Genomic DNA, 18,931 nt, shown 5'->3' with positions numbered 1-18,931 from the left:
TGAACTTGGGCCTGGCCGTGTACAACCTCGACAACCTGGGCCTCAAAGCCCTTCTGAAGACCACCACGACCATGACCACCAAGGCTGTGGTCCAACAGCACCACCTAGAGGACGGAGACGGACAAGCAGCAGCTACGGCATGGGATGGGGAGCAGCAGCAGCAGCAGCAGCAGGAGGAGAGGAAAGATGAAGAAATTAAATAGACAGACTGCAATAGACTAGAGCACCGAACATCATTGCCACTAGAGGCCGCTATCCAGTGGTGGAAAAAGTACTCAAACGTTTTATCTACCTCCTTTTAAACTGCACCCTACTCTTTGTATTTTTCACTGTTTTCAAAATGGTGGATATTAGATTTTTAACCAAAACTTGAGGTATACTGTACTCAACTTTGACTTTTGACAAATAATAATAAAAAATAATTTCAATGGTACTTGAATGCATAAGAAAACAGTCTCTTGCATTGATTTCTAAAATAAAAACATCTATTAAACCAGTAAACATAAAGAATAAATTAACATTAGTTCGTGAGAATCAGGTCAACACAAGATCAAGACACAAAGATATTTATGTTCTACCAAAAATAAAAACTAGTATGCAAGCCGATCTTTTAATTTTAGGGCAGTTAAATTATGGAACTCATCATTATAGCAGGGATTGCTTTTATAATTTAATCACTATTATGTTGTGATTTCTGTTTAGCTTTTTCTTTTAGTTCTAGTTTCTGTGTTGGTATGCGGTCAGGTTTTCAGCTGGCTCAGGGAAGAGGACGACCCTGCCATGCATAGTCCACTATAGATGGGTGAATGAACTGTATCTGTCTGTGGGCAGGCATATGCTGTGCCTGTGTGTGTGTGTGTGTGCGACTGTGTGGTTGTATGAGATTAGAGGTATAGTTATTTTTGTTACGCTGTAATATTTGACTCACTGTCGCATCAGTGCAATTTGAAATGTATTTTTGAAATGCAATGTACTATTTTGTAATGTAGTATAATGTATTCTGTAATGTTTTAATTTATTTCTGGACTCTTGGAAGATTAGCCGAATGGCTAAAAGAGATCCAAATAAAAGTAAAAATCAAAAGTCCAAGTGTAGCAGAGTGACTCAGTGCCTCAGCCTGATGACTTAAAAGTCTAATATCTCCCCCGGTCCATAGCATAGGGATATCCCTTTGGTCTAGTGGTTAAGATATTGGACTTTCACGCAGGAGACCAAAGTTTGAATTCCGGGTATTTACATGCGTTAGGTTGTATACTGTATTTTGAGAGTTGGTCTGTGAAGGCCCCTCAATGACTTTCTATTATGCTACAAATTGAAGATCACTTAATTTTATGGTTATCGAATGATATTTGTGACAAAAGCAGAATGTTGCAAGTCCTTTATTGACCTTTGAGGCCCAACAGGCTAGGGTTTGAATCGGTTTGAATGCTTAGAGAGCTTTTTCTTCTTTTTTCTTTAAACCCAAGAAAGCCTGGCTTGTTTCCATTGGGGTCTGGGTGGATGCCAGGCAAATGTAATGGTCATACCACTGTTATTGGTTTATAAATCTTGAGCTTGTATGGGAGGCTGGTTTCCTGGCAACCACCTAACCAATCGCAGCAGACGTCCTGTCCACTTCAAGCAATGGGATCAAGACTACTGGTCTACAGCTGTCTCCAGGGAAACCCAGGGAAACAAACTTTCCTTCAGTTGACTAACATCATCAAGAACATGGTGGGGGAGGCAGACTACAGTAAATATGACTTGACACGCCTGCAAGCAGAGCTGGAACAAGAAAGGGAAATGAAGTAAGTATTTATAGCCATATATATATATATGTTGACATATAGGCAACATGCATAGCAACTTATTTATGGAACCCACTAAACTATTACACTAGAGTCTAGTACTGTTTGTGTGTGTGTGTGTGTGTGTGTGTGTCGGGGGGTGGGGGCATGAGGTAGCCTGCTTGCGTGCCAGTGTCGTACAGAGAAATAGAAGATAGGTTCATCACGAGTCACAACGTGTCAGCGCAACACGTGAGCTTGTAGATCTGATATTTTGGGACTTATGGTTTAAAATAGAAAATGTCTTAAAAATAAATCATAAAATCTTTGTCTTCTTGATGTCCTCACAAATATAGTAATACTGTGTGTGTGTGTTTGTGTGTGCGCACACGCGCAAAAGTATGGTATGTCTATTGTGAAATGCACATAATTATTGAATTGTTGATTGTAGGGAGATGCTTGAGGACTCCGTTACTGATTTGAGAAGCACCCTGTGTGAGCTACAAGAGAGACTGCACAGTGTGGATGGAGCAGGTGAGCCTTTTATCTGTGCTGCTTTGAATGTTAAAAAATAAAATATAAAAACATGCCCTTAACACATTGAGACATGAGGTAAATTCTACATAATGTCTTCTAAATACAAAGTTTTGTGAAAGACCTATATGTTGCTATGGTGCTCAAATGTATTAATGTCAAGGACCACCAAAATTATATGTAGCCTATTCCGCGGCCCCCCCATTAATGGGTTAAGTAAAAGTCATGTAAAGTATACAGGATTTGACGTGCCTCATTGTTAGTCCTTCTTGTTTAAGCCCAGAATGATTGGATAATTTGGTTTTTATTGCCATTTTTAGTATTTGTTGACATATTAGACCTTAATTGTGGAATGTGCACTAATGTGTTGTGATGTTCTAATCAAATATACTTAAAAGTAATGTTGTTTATTTATTTTTTAGACATTTTGGACAAAGAAAATACCGTAGCCAATTTTACATGGAGGTGCCCACTCACTTCCTGTTACCATTTGATGCACACGCATATGATGGTCGAATTCACTGTACAATAACTGTACGACTGTTTTTATATGTCCTTCCTTATATCTTCCAGGCAACGAGTGGAAGACCAGGTATGAGACGCAGATAGAGCTAAATGGACAGCTGGAGAGACAGATAGCCATCGTTCACGAGAGACTAGAGGACCTGAGAGGAAACCCAATGGGTAGGCTATGCTTGAAACCCGATTCAAACCAAACAGTCATATATGCCTATTCACAATTAATCATTCAGCCATTATTCACCATACTTTCAAAATATATTATCAATTTATTTTAAAAGCGAAGAGTTGCGTTACTTGTTTTGTTATAAAATATCTGATGTCATGTCAGAGAACAAGGTGTCTGCCTATCACCATCCATTCCATTAACCATGTTTTCAAATAACCATACTATACAGTACTTGAAGCCTACATTGCTTAAGGTTGTCCATCGTGTCTGATGATGACAATCCATCTCTATTACTTGTGAGTCCACCTCATGTGGCTGTGTAGTCCAATCCGTGATCTACACTGTCTGCCACAAACCGAACCGGTAAAGGCACTGACTGGGGGTGTGGTACCTTAGAGCAGGTGTTCCCAAACTTTTTTGGACCAGGTACCCCTTTTGGGGTAGATATTTTTCCAGGTACCCCCTCATCCTCGCAACACGGATAACAATATATTTACAACCACAAACAGTGTTTCCTGCAGGAAAAAGCTTTGGCATGGTGCTGGGCACAGGCCGCAATTTTGATTAATTAATTAATTTGATTCATTAATTAATAAGATTAATACATTAATTTTACATACATTACATACAATACATTATTATTGCTCTTGTATTGCTATTGGAGACACTGGGGGGACACTGGGGGACACTGGGCAGGCACTGAGGAGGCACTGGGGAGACACTGGGGAGGCACTCAGGGGCACACTGGGGAGGCACTCGGGGGGCACACTGGGGAGGCATTGGGGAGGCACTCAGGGGGACACTGTCTAAATGTATACATCTAAATGTAGACGTCTAAATGTAGACGTCTAAATGTATACAGACGTCTAAATGTAGACGTCTAAATGTATACAGACGTCTAAATGTAGACGTCTAAATGTGGATGTCTAAATGTAGATGTCTAAATGTAGACGTCTAAATGTAGACGTCTAAATGTAGACGTCTAAATGTGTACGTCTTCTCTTATGGGGGTCCCTGGCATATCTTTTCAAATGGGGGTCCACGGGCTAAGTAGTGTCAATTTGGGGGTCCTTGACATGAAAAAGTTTGGGAACCACTGCTTTAAACACTTTAGCACTTTATGAACATGAACAAAACGATGGGTCCCCCCTGGAACTCCCTCAGGTACCCCTGGGGGTCCCCGGACCCCACTTTGGGAACCACTGCCTTAGAGTATATATACTCTTAAGTGTGGTACTGGCTTCATGTCTCCTTTGACGTTTCCTGGTCTGGCGATCACCTCGGTTCACCTCAGTCCTTGTTGGATGGGGTGTGGAGCTGCAGTGTCCTCCGGGTCAGATTCAGGCCGCCTTTCCTCATTGTAGGCTTTTAGCTGGTCTTCGCTTTTGCGGGCCTATACTGCCAAGCGACGTCCAAGATTAAGCTGGCCATAGAGCACTTTACGTGCTAAGCGTTCTTATGGCATCCTAATGACGTGGCCTAGCCAGTGAAGTTTGTGCCGGGTGACTGTAGCCTCCATACTGCTGCAGTTTGTCTAGCAGAGTTTTTCAGTGTGGGGGACTCTGTCCTGCCAGGATATCCCCAGGGTGCCTTTCACCTGATGCGGAAGACCTCAAGCATCCTGGCCCTGGGGTTGTGGCTGTTGGGGTCCACGCTTCACAGCTGTAGATGAGGGTTGTCATGTCATATAGCCAGGTAAAAAGCTACCCTGGTATGCAGCTTACGGTTTTTGTTCTGGAAGACCCTTCCTTCTTCTTCTGAGTCTGCCAAAGGATGATAATGTTTGAATCTCCCTGTCGACACATAAACAAAAAAAGAATCCACTTTTATTCATGCTATTTGCCAGATGGACACATGTGCAGACCACGGGGCAATTAGTCAGTAGAATTTGGCAGGATATAGATGTTTTGGTGGTTGGTTGCTATGTAGAATGAACCACAATCACTAAGCAGAGATCGGGCGCGGTGCCACCTGCTGTCACGTCACAGATAGGTCTTGGGCTCGATTCCTGCTGGGGACGCTATGGCCGCTGGGGGCGTGCTCTCTCCTCCACGTCATCAGTGCCCATACCCAAGGCGGGGTTGGCGAAAGGGCCTTTCTGTGTGGCGTTTGCATGTTCTCCCTGTGTCCCCTAGGGTAGGTCCTACCCTCACAAAACACCACACAGTAATCCTGGTCTCTATACTACCTCCCCCTGGCCAGCCGGGGTGCCTGATGGAGGAGAAACGAACTGGACGGAATAAATGTTCCTTCCACGCGCTACGTCCGGCCGGGGAAACGCCCCCCCCCCCCCCCCCCTGTCAGGTGAAAAGAAGCAGCTTGGACTACTCATGCATAGAAAGAAGCATGAGGTCAGTCCGCTGCCCCCCCAGGTTGGCAGAGGAAGTGTAGCGCCCAGGATTACATTAGATAATTGACACTGGGTGAAAAAATGGGCATGAAAAATTGTGAAAACAAAACAAAAAACTAAGCAGAGATAAAGTACCTGTAAAGGCCACTAGGGGGACACCTGACACCTCTAAATGCTAGGGAAATGTTTTTATTGCAAAATGTCATAACAAAACTCACATGTACTCACATGTGCTGTCTTTATAGACAAAATAATATATTTTTTGTATACCTGCATGCATTTACTGTACAAATTACAAAAACATGATAAGTGACAACAATGTTAATGCCCATTCGCAATATCCTCTCATCTTTCAGCAAGAGTATTTGCTCCTGTGTTGTTACTTGTTTCACACCTTGATCTGTCTCTTAAAAACCAAAACTGTTACTTTTTAGGATTCAAACTCAAAAATAGCAAAAGTAGCAGATATACAAGCTCAAAACGGGTTGTTTCACACTGTAGTGTGATCAAGTAGGGCATTCATTTACGGAAAAAAACACAAAAAGCAGCAATATCAATGTAAATGCTGAAAAGGAGCATTAAATGTGTTTAATTCAATCTTGACCAAAAGCAGTATCAAATGGCTTTAGGCTACTCTAGGAGGTAAACAAAGTTCTTATCAGAGCCAGCTGATGACATTATTATACTATTTCTCTGCAGATCGATTGGCCTCTATCCGGTCCTACGATGAAATGCCAGTGGTGAGTAGAGTGCATAGTTCTTAAGCTCCAGTTTTACGTGAATTATAAGGTGACCACTGCGGTGGTTTGGAAAACTACAACATGATCGACATCATGCCACGGTGATAAGCGACTCACCACTCACCCCAACACAATTCTCTGTTTTTACTAACCACAGTTTCAGTGGTCACCTTATCACCTAAAACTGGAGTATGAATAGGCCTTTAGATCAAAGTTATTAATTTCCAAGTAACAACACATTGCCTGCCATGCTTTAGTTGTGTATTAACAGCACTGCCTCTCTTTGAAGGTGCTTGTGGGGATTATGTTGACTATATTAAAAATAGCAGATCTACAAGCTCATGTCACTGTGTGCTGCGAGCTTGTACATCAGCTGTTTGGAACTTTGGAACTCTTCTGGGGGACCCCAGCACAAAACATTTTCAGAATCAGATGGGGGGGGGGGGGGGGTCTTTCTGTTGATACAGAGCAGACGTTAATCACAGCACAGTAATCACTGATCACTGGATTATACAAACAACACACTAATTACATCAACACTAATTACATCACTTTATCACTCCACAGTCACACCCAGCAGTGTGTGTGTGTGTGTGTGTGTGTGTGTGTGTGTGTGTGTGTGTGTGTGTGTGTGTGTGTGTGTGTGTGTGTGTGTGTGTGTGTGTGTGTGTGTGTGTGTGTGTGTGTGTGTGTGTGTGTGTGTGTGTGTGTGTGTGTGTGTGTGTGTGTGTGCATATACTTAAGCCCTCCTACACGTGAGTGTGCGTGTCTGCAAATCTGAACGACACATGCTCATTCCTCTGTCCAAGTAACAATATTGTGATCTGGCAAATATCACAGCATGGATGGTAGAGGGCAGGGGCGTGCAGATAATGCTAGAGAGCCTGCACACTTTCATGTAAAATGTTGCGTTCAAGTTCAGGTGAAAAAGCAATTTGTGCTAAGTAGCTACTCACGTTGTCTTCTGCAGGACACACTGAGGCAGCGACTGAAGCTCCTGACCAACGAAAGGTCTGATCTACAGACTCAACTGATGGACACTCGTCTCCGAATCGACCAGGAAGGAAAGGTCTGTCGTTCTCTTCACTGACAGAAACGAGGCTGTTTGTCAACTTTACACTTAACTAACTCAGAGAGTGTATCAATGTTCATTTGGTTAGCGCTGTGATTAGCTGAAGGGCAGGAGGGACAGAGAAAGAAGGGGGAGAGAAAGGGGGGACCAGATGTGAGGGCCGCGCAGCGGCCTGAACCTCTAGTTTTGTACATTCTCTGAGTTACAAATGGATGAATGCACACTGAGGATTTAAAAATCAAATCAAGTTTATTTTGAGTAAACTCTCTAAGAACTTATTCTTAGAGAGTGCTACTGAATCTGTCAGCAGGGGCACTCAGAACGTGTGTAGATTGTGGATTAGTGGAATGAACATGAGCGCCCCACCGGAAGAGGAGGGCTGAGGGCAGACCAAATGGGTCAACATCCTGTTATCCACATTCTATTGGGTGTCAAGGAAACATCTGCAGAGGGTGCTGTTTTTTCCTTTTTTTTGCCAATGGGTTCCCAGTTCCACTTCACTTACAGTACAGGTGTAAAGGAGTGGGCATATACAAGCTTCCAACATTTTGCGGTTTCAAAATAATATAGTCATAGAATAGAGACAGAAACAAAGGAGAAGGGTTAGATAATAGGATATCAAATAGCATAGGAGGTGTGAGAGGAGGTGTCAAAAATAAAGAAATCTAAGCAATATATCACAGTTTCTTGTGCAGCGGCATCACTTAGCAGCAGATATATCATATACGTACGATAAAATATTATGGAAAGACGGTTTAACAACAACAATGGAGTGTATTCATATGAAAACATTGTCCAAAACCGTTAATACTTTTCATTGGTTAAATATTACCCACAGAAAGTCTTAAACCTCTTTTAAAAAACTGCAAAGATAGCCGATCAGCAAGCTCATGACGCGTCACATCGCAACGGTTTGTGAGCTTGTACATTTGTTATTTCTGCTACTTTGCCTAACATTGTTAGGGGCATTAATTTATGAAAGAAAGAAAATAACCAAATGATGGACTATGGAGATACAAGATTTCTGCCTGGCAGCAACGATATACAGTACATACATAATGTGATAATGCCTTATTTGCTTTAATTAAAAAAATAACCAATGAAATGGTATACTTTTTCTTTTAATATCAGGCGTTCCACAAAACAAACGATGAAAGGCGAGCATATCTCTCAGAAATCGCCAAGGTAAGGATTTTACCTTGTTCTGTAAAGTAAAGTATTTGTGACTTTGTTTGGAAATAGCTCTATACAAATACATAATTATATTATCATTATCAGTGTTGTTGTCATTGGGATTTGCCAAGTACGTTTGCATGTGTTGATTTGCTGCATTTAATCTCTTATTAAATCAAGAGAATTATCTTGTAATGAAATGCTTCTACAATCAGGAGCCATTTCATCATTTGTTTTGGCTCTGACTGATTGTGCATTTGCAGTGTCTTGAACTGTCCCTGACCAGTGTTTCCTTTTTTGTTTCCTTTTTTTTAGTTGTCTTCAACCATTGAAGTCAACAGGAGACAGTACTCCACCCACCCACGAGAGGCACCAAAGAGCCACCCAGCAAGGTCAGTAACCGTAATAAATTCAATCAGATTACTGCCAAAAATTGGGGAATATCCGGATTACTACAGTAGCATGTCTATAGAGCATCGCAGTCCCTCCCCCTTTCAGAACAACGAGTGGCCCAGGAAATAAATCCCAATGCATTTTTCCCATAGGCATTTCTTAAAGTATTTATTTAAAGACGCCGCGGACAAAGCCAACTCGGATCGTGACAAATCATGACAATGAACACAATGTTTTGGGCCAATCAAATAATTTATAAGAAGAAAAACAAAAGAAATAGTGTTGTCTCCTGACTTTATTTTATTCTTTCTAATGATTTGATCGGCCCAAAATATTGTGTTCATTGTCATGATTTATCACGATCCGAGTTGGCTTTGTCCGCGGCGTAACCGTCTTTAAACACACACACACACACACACACACACACACACACACACACCACAATGTCACCACATGGTCATGCCGGTTCAATCTCCCTGTAAATGAGTAGCACAGCTTGTGTGTGGCAAGTCATGCAGTATAAGTACTGGTTAGGTGTTGCGTGTTGCGCTCCGAGCCTCCACTATGTAGACAGTGCATTGAAGCAGGGATAGAATCCTGCGTTCTCAGCTGATACCGACAAGTGACAATAAGCCTCTCCGACCCTACTTACTTACTTGCAGAGCCACCTCCCCTACGATATCGCAGAGACAGTTTGTTCAATGCTTAAATTAGACAATTTTAAGATGACCCAATGCTTTTCTCCATAAATACAAACTTCCGCGACCCAGGGGATGAATGGGTGACTGGACTTCGGTAGACTATAGCACGTGTTGTTTGCATTTCTGACTAATAGAGCATTCAATTAATAAATCAAACAGAGAGAAGCAGACCGCCAGGACGTCAGAGACTCGTTCCAATAAGAGAGAGGAACAGAAGCGAGAGGGCGGAGCTGCACGAGTGGGAGGAGGAGGAAGAGGAGGAGCTATGAGGAAGGCTGCGGCAGGAAGCAGGTTACCCGCGGAGAAGCATTCCCTGAAACCCGGTACCTAACGACATAAAGGCCTGCTGTTTCACACCAGGTGGTGAGGTGATCATGAGGCTCGCGACACCAGTGTTGACTTTCGTCGAATAAAACTGACGAATAATGTTGTCGACTAGGCTACCTTTATTCACTGACGAAAACTAAATTAAAACAAAACAAAAACTAAGCTATATGATGACTAAAACTATGAATAAATATATTGACAATTTCGTCAACAAATAAAAACTAGACTAAAATGTTAAGGAGGGACTAGTGGAGAAGACATCCATAGAACTATAAAAGACAAGTAGTTTTATGTTTGGTTTTCGGTGGCGTGGTCGGTAACGCTGTCGCCTCACAGCTAGAAGGTCCTCGCTTTGATTCCTGCTGGGGACACTGTGGGCGCTGTGAGCGTGCTCTAAATGGTAAATGGTGCATTTATATAACGCCTTTATCCAAGGCGCTTTACATAGATTGTGCATTACATTCACACACACATTCATACACCGATGGCGGCGGAAACCATGCAAGGCACCAACCAGCACATCAGGAGCAATTAGGGGCTCAGTGTCTTGCTCAAGTACAAATGGATAAACACTGTGTATAATGGTTACCACATGGGACCATGATAATAATGTCCATAACCTATTGTACTGAATACTTTATTTAACAGTAATACAACAATGCTAAATGGATAAAACAAAAAGCCCTGAAGGCTTGTTTCTATTGTGGTCCTATGTATTCAATTCATCAAGACATATAAAGACATACAATACTAGACAAGAAATCATCTTTTTCAAGCTTAGAAGACTTGTCTAGGTCCAGTTTGCAAATTGCAGAAAGGTCAAAGGTGTATAGGAGTCACACTTTTTGGTGGCTGGTGGTAGGGCATTCCATGTTTTGGTGGCATAATATACCAGTAGTAGAATGAATTAATACCCATGTTTGGGGATTTAGATAGACAGACAGACAGACAGACAGACAGACAGACGCCCTAATTGATCATAGTACAGCGTTAAACAGCATCAAAACTCAAAAGTAACAGAACTGCAAGCTGGAAAATCGACACGTTTTGAATTTTGAATCCTGAAAAGTAAGAGTTTAGCTGTCGGGTAGAAACCTTGTATCTCCATTATCCATATTTCAACTTTTTGTGTTTTTTCATAAATTCATACCATACTACATCATGCATTGCAAGTGTCACAAACAAGTTGAGCGTGTGGTTTTTAAAACGATAAAAAAGGAATTGTTTGGGACATACAATGTTTTCACCCGTCAGCAATAATATATTATTCTGTATGATTCTGATGTATTGGGACAAAAAACGTCAATTATATCCTTACATGTCAAAGAAGACTTAAATTGAGTATAAAGCCTTAGTTTGCAGTCCTTGACAATCCCCTTGTCCTTAAAACCCTCCTGTAAATGTATCTGAAGATCCACCATACAGTCTTCTTCACCTGCTCCCTTTCCCCGGCTTAATTTAGACACGACCACGTTTCACATCCCTCAGTTTGTGACGCACATGGTGGGCTCCCCAAGCGCATCTCTCTCCCCAAAAATAGAATAATCTGTGGGTTCAATGCAGTGCTACACTTTATGCTTTTCACACCCCGCAAGGCACTCAACTCATCCTTCCTCATAGGAACACAGGGACTCGGTTGCTCTCAAACATTTTCATGAAAATATAATTTAATCTCAATGAGTATTTTAACCTGGTTAGATAAAGGAAATTATGTTGATGTCAAGAACACCAAAATGAATAGGTATCAATAAGCTGCGGACCCCATGTAAGTGTCTGAAGTGTCTGAAGTGTCTGAAGTGAATAATCTTTATTATACAATCTCTCATTACCTTGAACCCCCTCAAAGACCCACGGAGGTCCCCAGACCAGACCCCATGGTGAAAACAGTGCCTTGTTTTCATCATGCCATGTTTTTATTTTAGATACAGTAAGGCCTACTGCATCTAAATCACGCTGTATCACTCATGTAAGGCCACTGGAGGTCAGAGTGAGAGACCCCAGTGTCCCTCACCCCTTTGGCCCGCTCTGTAATCCATCCCTGTCAATGCTAGGCCATTATAATTGTTACCACCATATAAAAAATAAAGGGATAGTCTGTGTTTATGTTGACAGATACTTCTACCTTTCGGCTATACCTGATGAATTACAGGCGATTGGCAATTTGACCTTCTTCCATCTATAAAAGCACAGGGAATCTATCACCATCTGCTTATATCGTGAAAATGGCTGTAGATATAACGGCTCCCTTTGGAGAATTGCCAACCCATGTTTCCTCTGTTCTTTTGCCGAATCAAACGGAATTATCTTTTCGCATTAAATGGGAGTTTGTGAAGTGTTGACTTATGTAAACTTATGTGTTGACTTTAGTGTCCTGTGTATCTTGGCTGGGCAATCAATTGATTGAGTTAATCAGCAATTAGCCATTGAATAAACAAATCCGTTGTGGGGGGGACAAAATGTGGAATGCCCTACCAACAGCCATCAAAACGTATGTACACATACTTTTATTGCTCCTAGTCTTAATAAATTGTAATGTATACACAGGAGTCAGGACAGACCAGTGAGACCACAATGGAATCACTGTATAAAAATGTACCACTGTACGTTTTGCAAACAGGCTTTCAATAGAGGGCGCCAGAACCCCAGGTATAGGGCTTTAACTATGGCTACTGGCTGTAAGTGGTTCACAGTATACACACAGGCAGTGGTGTAAAGTAACTAAATACATTACTCAAGTACTATACAGGTACTATGAGGTATTTGTACTTTACTTATACTTTACTTATGTATTTCTAAATAATTATTTTACTTCTACTTCACTACATCTCAGATCCAAATAACTACAATTATTTGAAGTCTTTAGTTACCTTGCATATTTGGATTATTAATACAAAACATACATTAACCACTTCAACCCTGTATATATTTCAGCCATTAAAATTAACCTGAAAATAGCCTGAAAAAAGCTCAGCTCAGCACAGCAACACTGAGACCATGCAGCAGCAGCACTGAGAGAGACCATGCAGCAGCAGCACCACCACCAGTGTAAACATTGGAGTAGTATTACATAACGTTTGTAGCCGCACAGCACACGCACACCTAAAAGTCAAACGATATCACCATCATCAATCAGTATCAGCTGACAGATGATGAATTGATCAGATGCAAACCGGTGGCTGCAGAAACGCACAAACATTAGGCGCATGCATTCTGTGACGCACAATGCTCAATCCTGCTAGTGTCCAGCACGTAATCGCAATTATTTATTAAATAACACCAGCTCACGGCTCACGCATTTTGGGTGGGGGTGTATCCAGGCTTATTAAATGTCATTGTCCCCCCGCCCCGGTCGGCAGAATGAGGGACGCGTGGTTCTGCAATCTGCATCCCAAATGAGAGGGGGTGTCAATCAGAGTTGCCATGTCCTCTTATTATAAGCGACTTTGGGCTTGTTTTCTGTAAAGTTGGTAGATTGATTGATTAATTGATTTATTAACAGTTTGCAGAATTACAGTACATTTCAAGCACAAACTCAATACAAAGACTGTTAACTGTGAGTGGACGACCCAATTAAGCAATACACTTGTTTACAAGAGGGTCCACCATGTTCAATTCATCAAAACATTTAGAGACGTACAAATAAACACTTCCATATAGTCAAAGAACAGAACATGAATTCATCATAAAGGAAGCTAAAAGGGAAAATAAACATATACAGTGAGGGGGAAAAGGGTGGGGGGGGTGGGGGGGGGGGGATTCAAATTATACGGTGGCCAGTTTCGAATTGCAGCCGTCCGTAGGTGCCCTTTGAGAGCGGTTTTGAAGGAGTCAAGGGATTCACACGTCTTAATGACTGTTGGTAGAGTGTTCCACATTTTGGTGGCATAGGAGCGAAAATAATTTAGTCCCTTGTTTGTGCCGAATCTGGGTTGTACATGGTTTGTGGCACCCCCTCTGGTGTTGTGGGTGTTGACTTCGTTAAGGAATTATTTAGACAGGTACATGGCCCATGTACCTGTCTAAATACTCTGGTCCACAAGATTCGATACATCACAAAGATACCCATGTTACATGGGTATCTTTGTGATGTATCGAATCTTGTGGACCAGACCCATATTGCAAGATGCTGTACTCTGTCGTCGACCCTATTTGTAGGCCTCTGTCGTAGGCCTATTTGTATGCAGACACCCCCCCCCCCCCCATCAGAAAATATAAATACGAGGCAGGAAGCCACATACATTTGTGTTGTTAAAATTATTGGTTTTCGGCTTGTTTTCATGTTTTCATAGACCTTCCATACTCGGTTGCTTTTTTCCCCTTGCAAAACCTGGCAACACCGGTGTCAATGGAAATCACGACAAGAGGAGAGGTGAAATGGGAGGGGAGGCAAAGCAGCTGCTGCCCAATCAGCCCTAGACCAGCCTCTTCTGTTGACAACACGCACAGTCACGCTTGCTTTATCACCCGTGCACGCACGCACACACACACGCAGTGCACTGGTGGACTGGTGTGGTGGTGCTGGAGCCCATAGACAAGTGGACAACAAAGGGACATACGCAGCCAGCCAGCCGGACAGGACCGCAGGTTCCACACAGACACACAGTGACTGACTGCTCACTGAAACTAAATTACGAGTTCACTCAAAACTGGACTGAGGAGGTCACTGAACTAACTGCGTTTCTTTAGGGTTGCTACCCGAATTTAGGTAAGTCTGCTGTCGTCAAGGTGTTTATTTTATTTTATCAGAAAGACTGCATGCTGCAGCTATGTTGCTGAATTGTTGGACATACGGTCTTTTTCAGAATTGTTAAGTTTCATTGTCCAGTAGCAGTGGCACCCATACTGAATAGGCATAATAATATAGGCTAGTCACTGGCTGAGTGTTTGTAAACAAGCACAAAAATATGGGTGGTAGCCTAGTCTTAAGTACGTAGCCCATATAGTCTATCTGGTGGTCATATATCTATATGTCCATAAGGTTTATTTTCTTATTTCAAATATAGGCTAATTAAGGCTCTGTTATTTTCTTGTTAAATTGGTCAAATCAATCAACCAACCAACCAAAATCAATCAATCAAGTAGGCCTACCACGGGCAGAATATTTCAATATTCATAAAGTTGGAGATAGATAGAGCCAAAAAGACTGTTTATTGATTAATCTTGACCAAGACCAGGTCTAATTTGCATGTCAATCATCAGCAGTCTGGCTAAGTCAATTTGGTTCCATATAGGCTACACTCTGTCTCTGAGTCATGGTTGTGTTATACTGCAAGTTAAAACGTTTGAGAACCATGTATGCATTGCTACTGCATGTAGGCTATAGTCGCTTAATTTCCCAATTCCGACCAAACTGAAAAAGCACGGCCGGACGGCCGGGTATAAACTTTTCATGCATTAAGAGGCTGCTCGTGACAACATGATATCCGACGAACTGAGTCTGGTCTGAATGAGTCCATACCATAGACTGTAAAGGTCCACACGCACGCAGCCGTCAGAAGGCTTAAGGAGCTCTTAATCTGTCATTAGAGGGTTATTTACAGACGCGGACAGACACACAACCAAGAAGGAACCCTCCGTCCTTTAAAACTGACCGGTGTTGTTTATTTATTGGACCAGTGAAACTTTTTTATTTTAATTATTTATTTAATTAATAGCCTATTTATTTATTTATTAGCCTTTCCTCCGTGTGTTTTATCTCCTCATCAGACAGACGGTAACCATAGGCTGGACAGTGACAGCTAGCCTGCATACATACATACAGGGGGATGGAAGACGTGCCGGAGCATTTCGACGAGCGCGACACGACTCAGCGACAGAACGGCGGCCGGAGCACCGGCGCCAGGATGAATGGCGTGCAGAGTCCCACGCACAGCGCCCACTGCAGCCTGTACCGCACGCGCACCCTGAAGGCGCTGAGCGCCGAGAAGCGGGCCAAGAAGGTGCGCTTCTACCGCAACGGCGACCGCTACTTCCCCGGCATCGCGTACGCCGTCTCTGCGGATCGCTTCCGCACGTTCGACGCGCTGCTGGCGGAGCTCACCCGGTGCCTGTCCGACAACGTGCACCTGGCGCAGGGCGTGAGGACCATCTACACGCTGGACGGAGTCAAGAAGGTCACCGGCGTCGACGAGCTGCTCGAAGGTAAAAAGATGTAATAGTTTGCAAAAAGTAGGCTACACAGGTAGATGTAGTAGCGGCAACTTAATACTTATATAATACACAAAAAAGCCAGAGGGCTTGCTTCCATTGTGGTCCTCCTACTATATTCAATATTTCAATTCAATACCTGCACATCATCATAGTCAAACTGCCTAGTTATGAGTTTATATAGATGGTCTTTTGTGTGTGTGTGTGTGTGTGTGTGTGTGTGTGTGTGTGTGTGTGTGTGTGTGTGTGAGAGTGTGTGCCAACAGCCATGATATGACACCACATATTGACAACACAGTTGCTCCATTGAAAATATACATTCCAAACTTGGGGTTTTATGGTCAACCATTGTCTTTGTGATACTGACTTCATGCACCTTGACTCTCAGTGCTTGTCTTGCTATCACCCTACTTGGCCAATCCAGCTAAGTAAGCATGAACACTTACTGTACACAACGAAGAAAGGTCTGTCCTCAGTTATCACCAGTGTGATTCAGATGAAGAAAGAAACAGGGCAGAATGAAAGGAACATTCTAGGGAGTCATAAAAGATGCATATAACAAGAAAAGCTGTGTGTCTCTTGAAAGATAAAGGTGGGTGGCTACTGGCTAGCTGAATGTTAAACATCAGCAACTGCTACTTGTTGCTATGACCCGTATGGGGTGGGGGGGGGCTGACTGGAACACTATCAAATGTCTGCTAATAATCTCTCTTGATTGGCTGAACATTTTCCAGTTTATTTACTATAATCTGATGTAATCAGTCAATCTGTATATTTGATAGAAGCCCCTTTACAAGCTGTTACAAGGGTTGAAAACAAAAGTATAGTCCAATCAGATAAGAGGTCAGATAAAATGGAACGTGGCATTTTCTGAATTGCACATGTATTTATATGTATTATTTTATTTATATTATGTATACATATACACCCCTGGGAGGAATTTCCACAAGAAATTATAAGCCTATCAAACTGTATGTTATAGGCAGGCCTACCATAAGGTATACCTGTATACCGTATAGATCTTCCATGATGGGCTACCAATTGCTCCCAAAGCGGCGTCGAATGGCTGCTCACTGCTCCTATAGTTATAGAGGAGGACACATTTCACGTATGTGCAAATATACAATGATTAAAAAAAACATCCCAGAGTGGGGACCACAATTATTATTACTTGTCAGGGCACTAGGCAAGCTTGATGCTATGTAGTGAGGTAAGAAGGCCTATACTGGTGTAATCTAATCTGGTATAAAATAAATTAGCGCCTTTGACCTGAAACATAAAAGCTGTTTTATGTAGCAGCAACCTCAGACTGCCTCCTTTTAAGTAGTCACTGCGGGGACACTGGTGTGCCTCTGAGATGATACAATCAGCCTATTGTAAATGTAATCATCTATGAACCTGTATGTAAACAATGCTCTCAAGATATTTGATACAAGCCCCATTCAAGCTGTTGCAAAGCTTGTCGAATAAGATATGAGATCAGATAAAACGGACAGTCTCTGATGAGACATTGGGTTGTTACTTCGTTACTGTAGCTGCTTTTAAGTGCATTTTTGTAGGCTATAGCACATTTCAACAATAAGGCAATTGAAAGTCCTTAACACCATAAGACAGGATTTGCACAGAGCTACAATGAAGGGTTTAGCAGCAGAAAAGAAGTGCATGTGTCCTTGTACATGGTCTTGATACGTTGGGAGTCCAGTCTGTTTCTGTTTGCCTGTTTACCAGAGAAGCTTGCAGCTTACAATGGGAAATGTGAAATTACTGTACACAGACAAGACATCTCATACATATTAACCCCATTGATTATCTACTAAATCTAAATTATTTTTTTTACCAAACTCATGGCACTGCATCTTTATTTAAAGTTTAAATGTATTTCCTCTCCTTTCTCAAATTTCCTCATATTTCATAATTTCTTGTTACTGTCTGCTCCTCAAACCCACTTTAGTTTTTTTACATGATCCTGTTAAATTCTGTTCACAGGCTACTGCCTTCTTTTGTTATTAAGTTAGCATTAAGTTAATGAAATGCCAACCCGTTGGGGTAGCATTTCATTAATTCAATAGCAAAATGGCCACCGTGTGAATATGGTGAATACCCCAAGTCCCCAGTGGCTTAGAAACGTTCGAGCCGCTCAACCCTTCTGGCCAAAGCTGGAACTGCGGGCGGTTTTGCTCGTGGATGTAGAACGAGCAAAAGAGCGTGCACGTGGAGTTTAACACAGGTCACTCGTTCATGAATCTCGGGCACCACATTTTGGTGCCCAAGCATGTCTTCTATAGAACCATGTTGCGCATTATTTTGGTTAATAGTTATTTTAAGATGAATGAATATTTGAAGTGATCAAACTAGCCATAGATTAAATGTTGAGAATCATCTTCCATAAACATGAATGGTCTCAGAAATATAACAAAAGCAAAAAGATGAATGCCTCAACTCTGTTATTTCTTCAACTGGTTGCGGTTGGTTATACGTATGTAGAACAGCAGCAGCATACTGTAGGTTTAGAATGATAATAATACCTAAACATCATCATTAAACTTTCACTCATGAGATTTTATTTTTGCTTTACTCCATGCCACCCTCCCCTCCTCCACTGACCACTTGCTCTCAGGTGAGAGCTACGTGTGCAGCTCTGTCGAGGCCTACAAGAAGCTGGATTACACCAAGAACGTCAATCCCAACTGGTCGGTCACCGTCAAGGCGCCATCGGCGAGCGCCCGCGCGCCCTCCTCCCTGGCCAGTAGCAGCACCATGGGGGCCGGGGGCCAGGAGATCAAGGACTTCATCCGGCCCAAGCTGATCACCATCGTGCGGAGCGGCGTCAAGCCCAGGAAAGCTGTGAGGATTCTGCTCAACAAGAAGACGGCGCACTCCTACGAGCAGGTGCTGAGCGACATCACGGACGCCATCAAGCTGGACTGTGGCGTGGTCAGGAAGATCTACACCATGGAGGGAAAGCTGGTGAGCTGTTTTCTTGTTAACATGATGCCTTGCAAAGTGTCTTCTGTTCTTCTATCCTAACATCTAAAAAAAA

The 18,931-nt window shown here is 42.4% G+C and overlaps 2 protein-coding genes across 2 annotated transcripts in view; both read left to right on the top strand.

The window, feature by feature from the left end:
* Nucleotides 1–1,636: 1,636 nt before the first annotated feature.
* ccdc169 (coiled-coil domain containing 169) lies at nt 1,637–9,748 on the top strand (the record flags this gene model as incomplete). Its single annotated transcript, XM_080781109.1, has 8 exons — nt 1,637–1,787; nt 2,218–2,300; nt 2,874–2,984; nt 6,038–6,078; nt 7,049–7,147; nt 8,282–8,335; nt 8,639–8,715; nt 9,577–9,748. Exons 1-8 carry the CDS (start codon nt 1,711–1,713, stop codon nt 9,746–9,748), a joined length of 714 nt encoding a protein of 237 aa, XP_080637235.1. The 5' UTR covers nt 1,637–1,710.
* Nucleotides 9,749–15,587: 5,839 nt separating this feature from the next.
* The window catches only part of dclk1a (doublecortin-like kinase 1a), a gene marked incomplete at its 5' end in the record, with an annotated part of 89,322 nt that continues 85,978 nt past the window's right edge, over nt 15,588–18,931 (top strand). The window contains 2 exons of the mRNA XM_080780046.1: nt 15,588–15,885; nt 18,509–18,858. Of these exons, the coding sequence (XP_080636172.1) occupies nt 15,588–15,885; nt 18,509–18,858 (648 nt within the window). The remainder of the gene's footprint in view (nt 15,886–18,508; nt 18,859–18,931) is intronic.

This window comes from Protomyctophum bolini (assembly GCF_963924005.1).
Source record: "Protomyctophum bolini genome assembly, chromosome: 13".
NCBI classification, from domain to species: domain Eukaryota; kingdom Metazoa; phylum Chordata; class Actinopteri; order Myctophiformes; family Myctophidae; genus Protomyctophum; species Protomyctophum bolini.
This window is presented reverse-complemented; position numbering and strand designations above follow the sequence as displayed.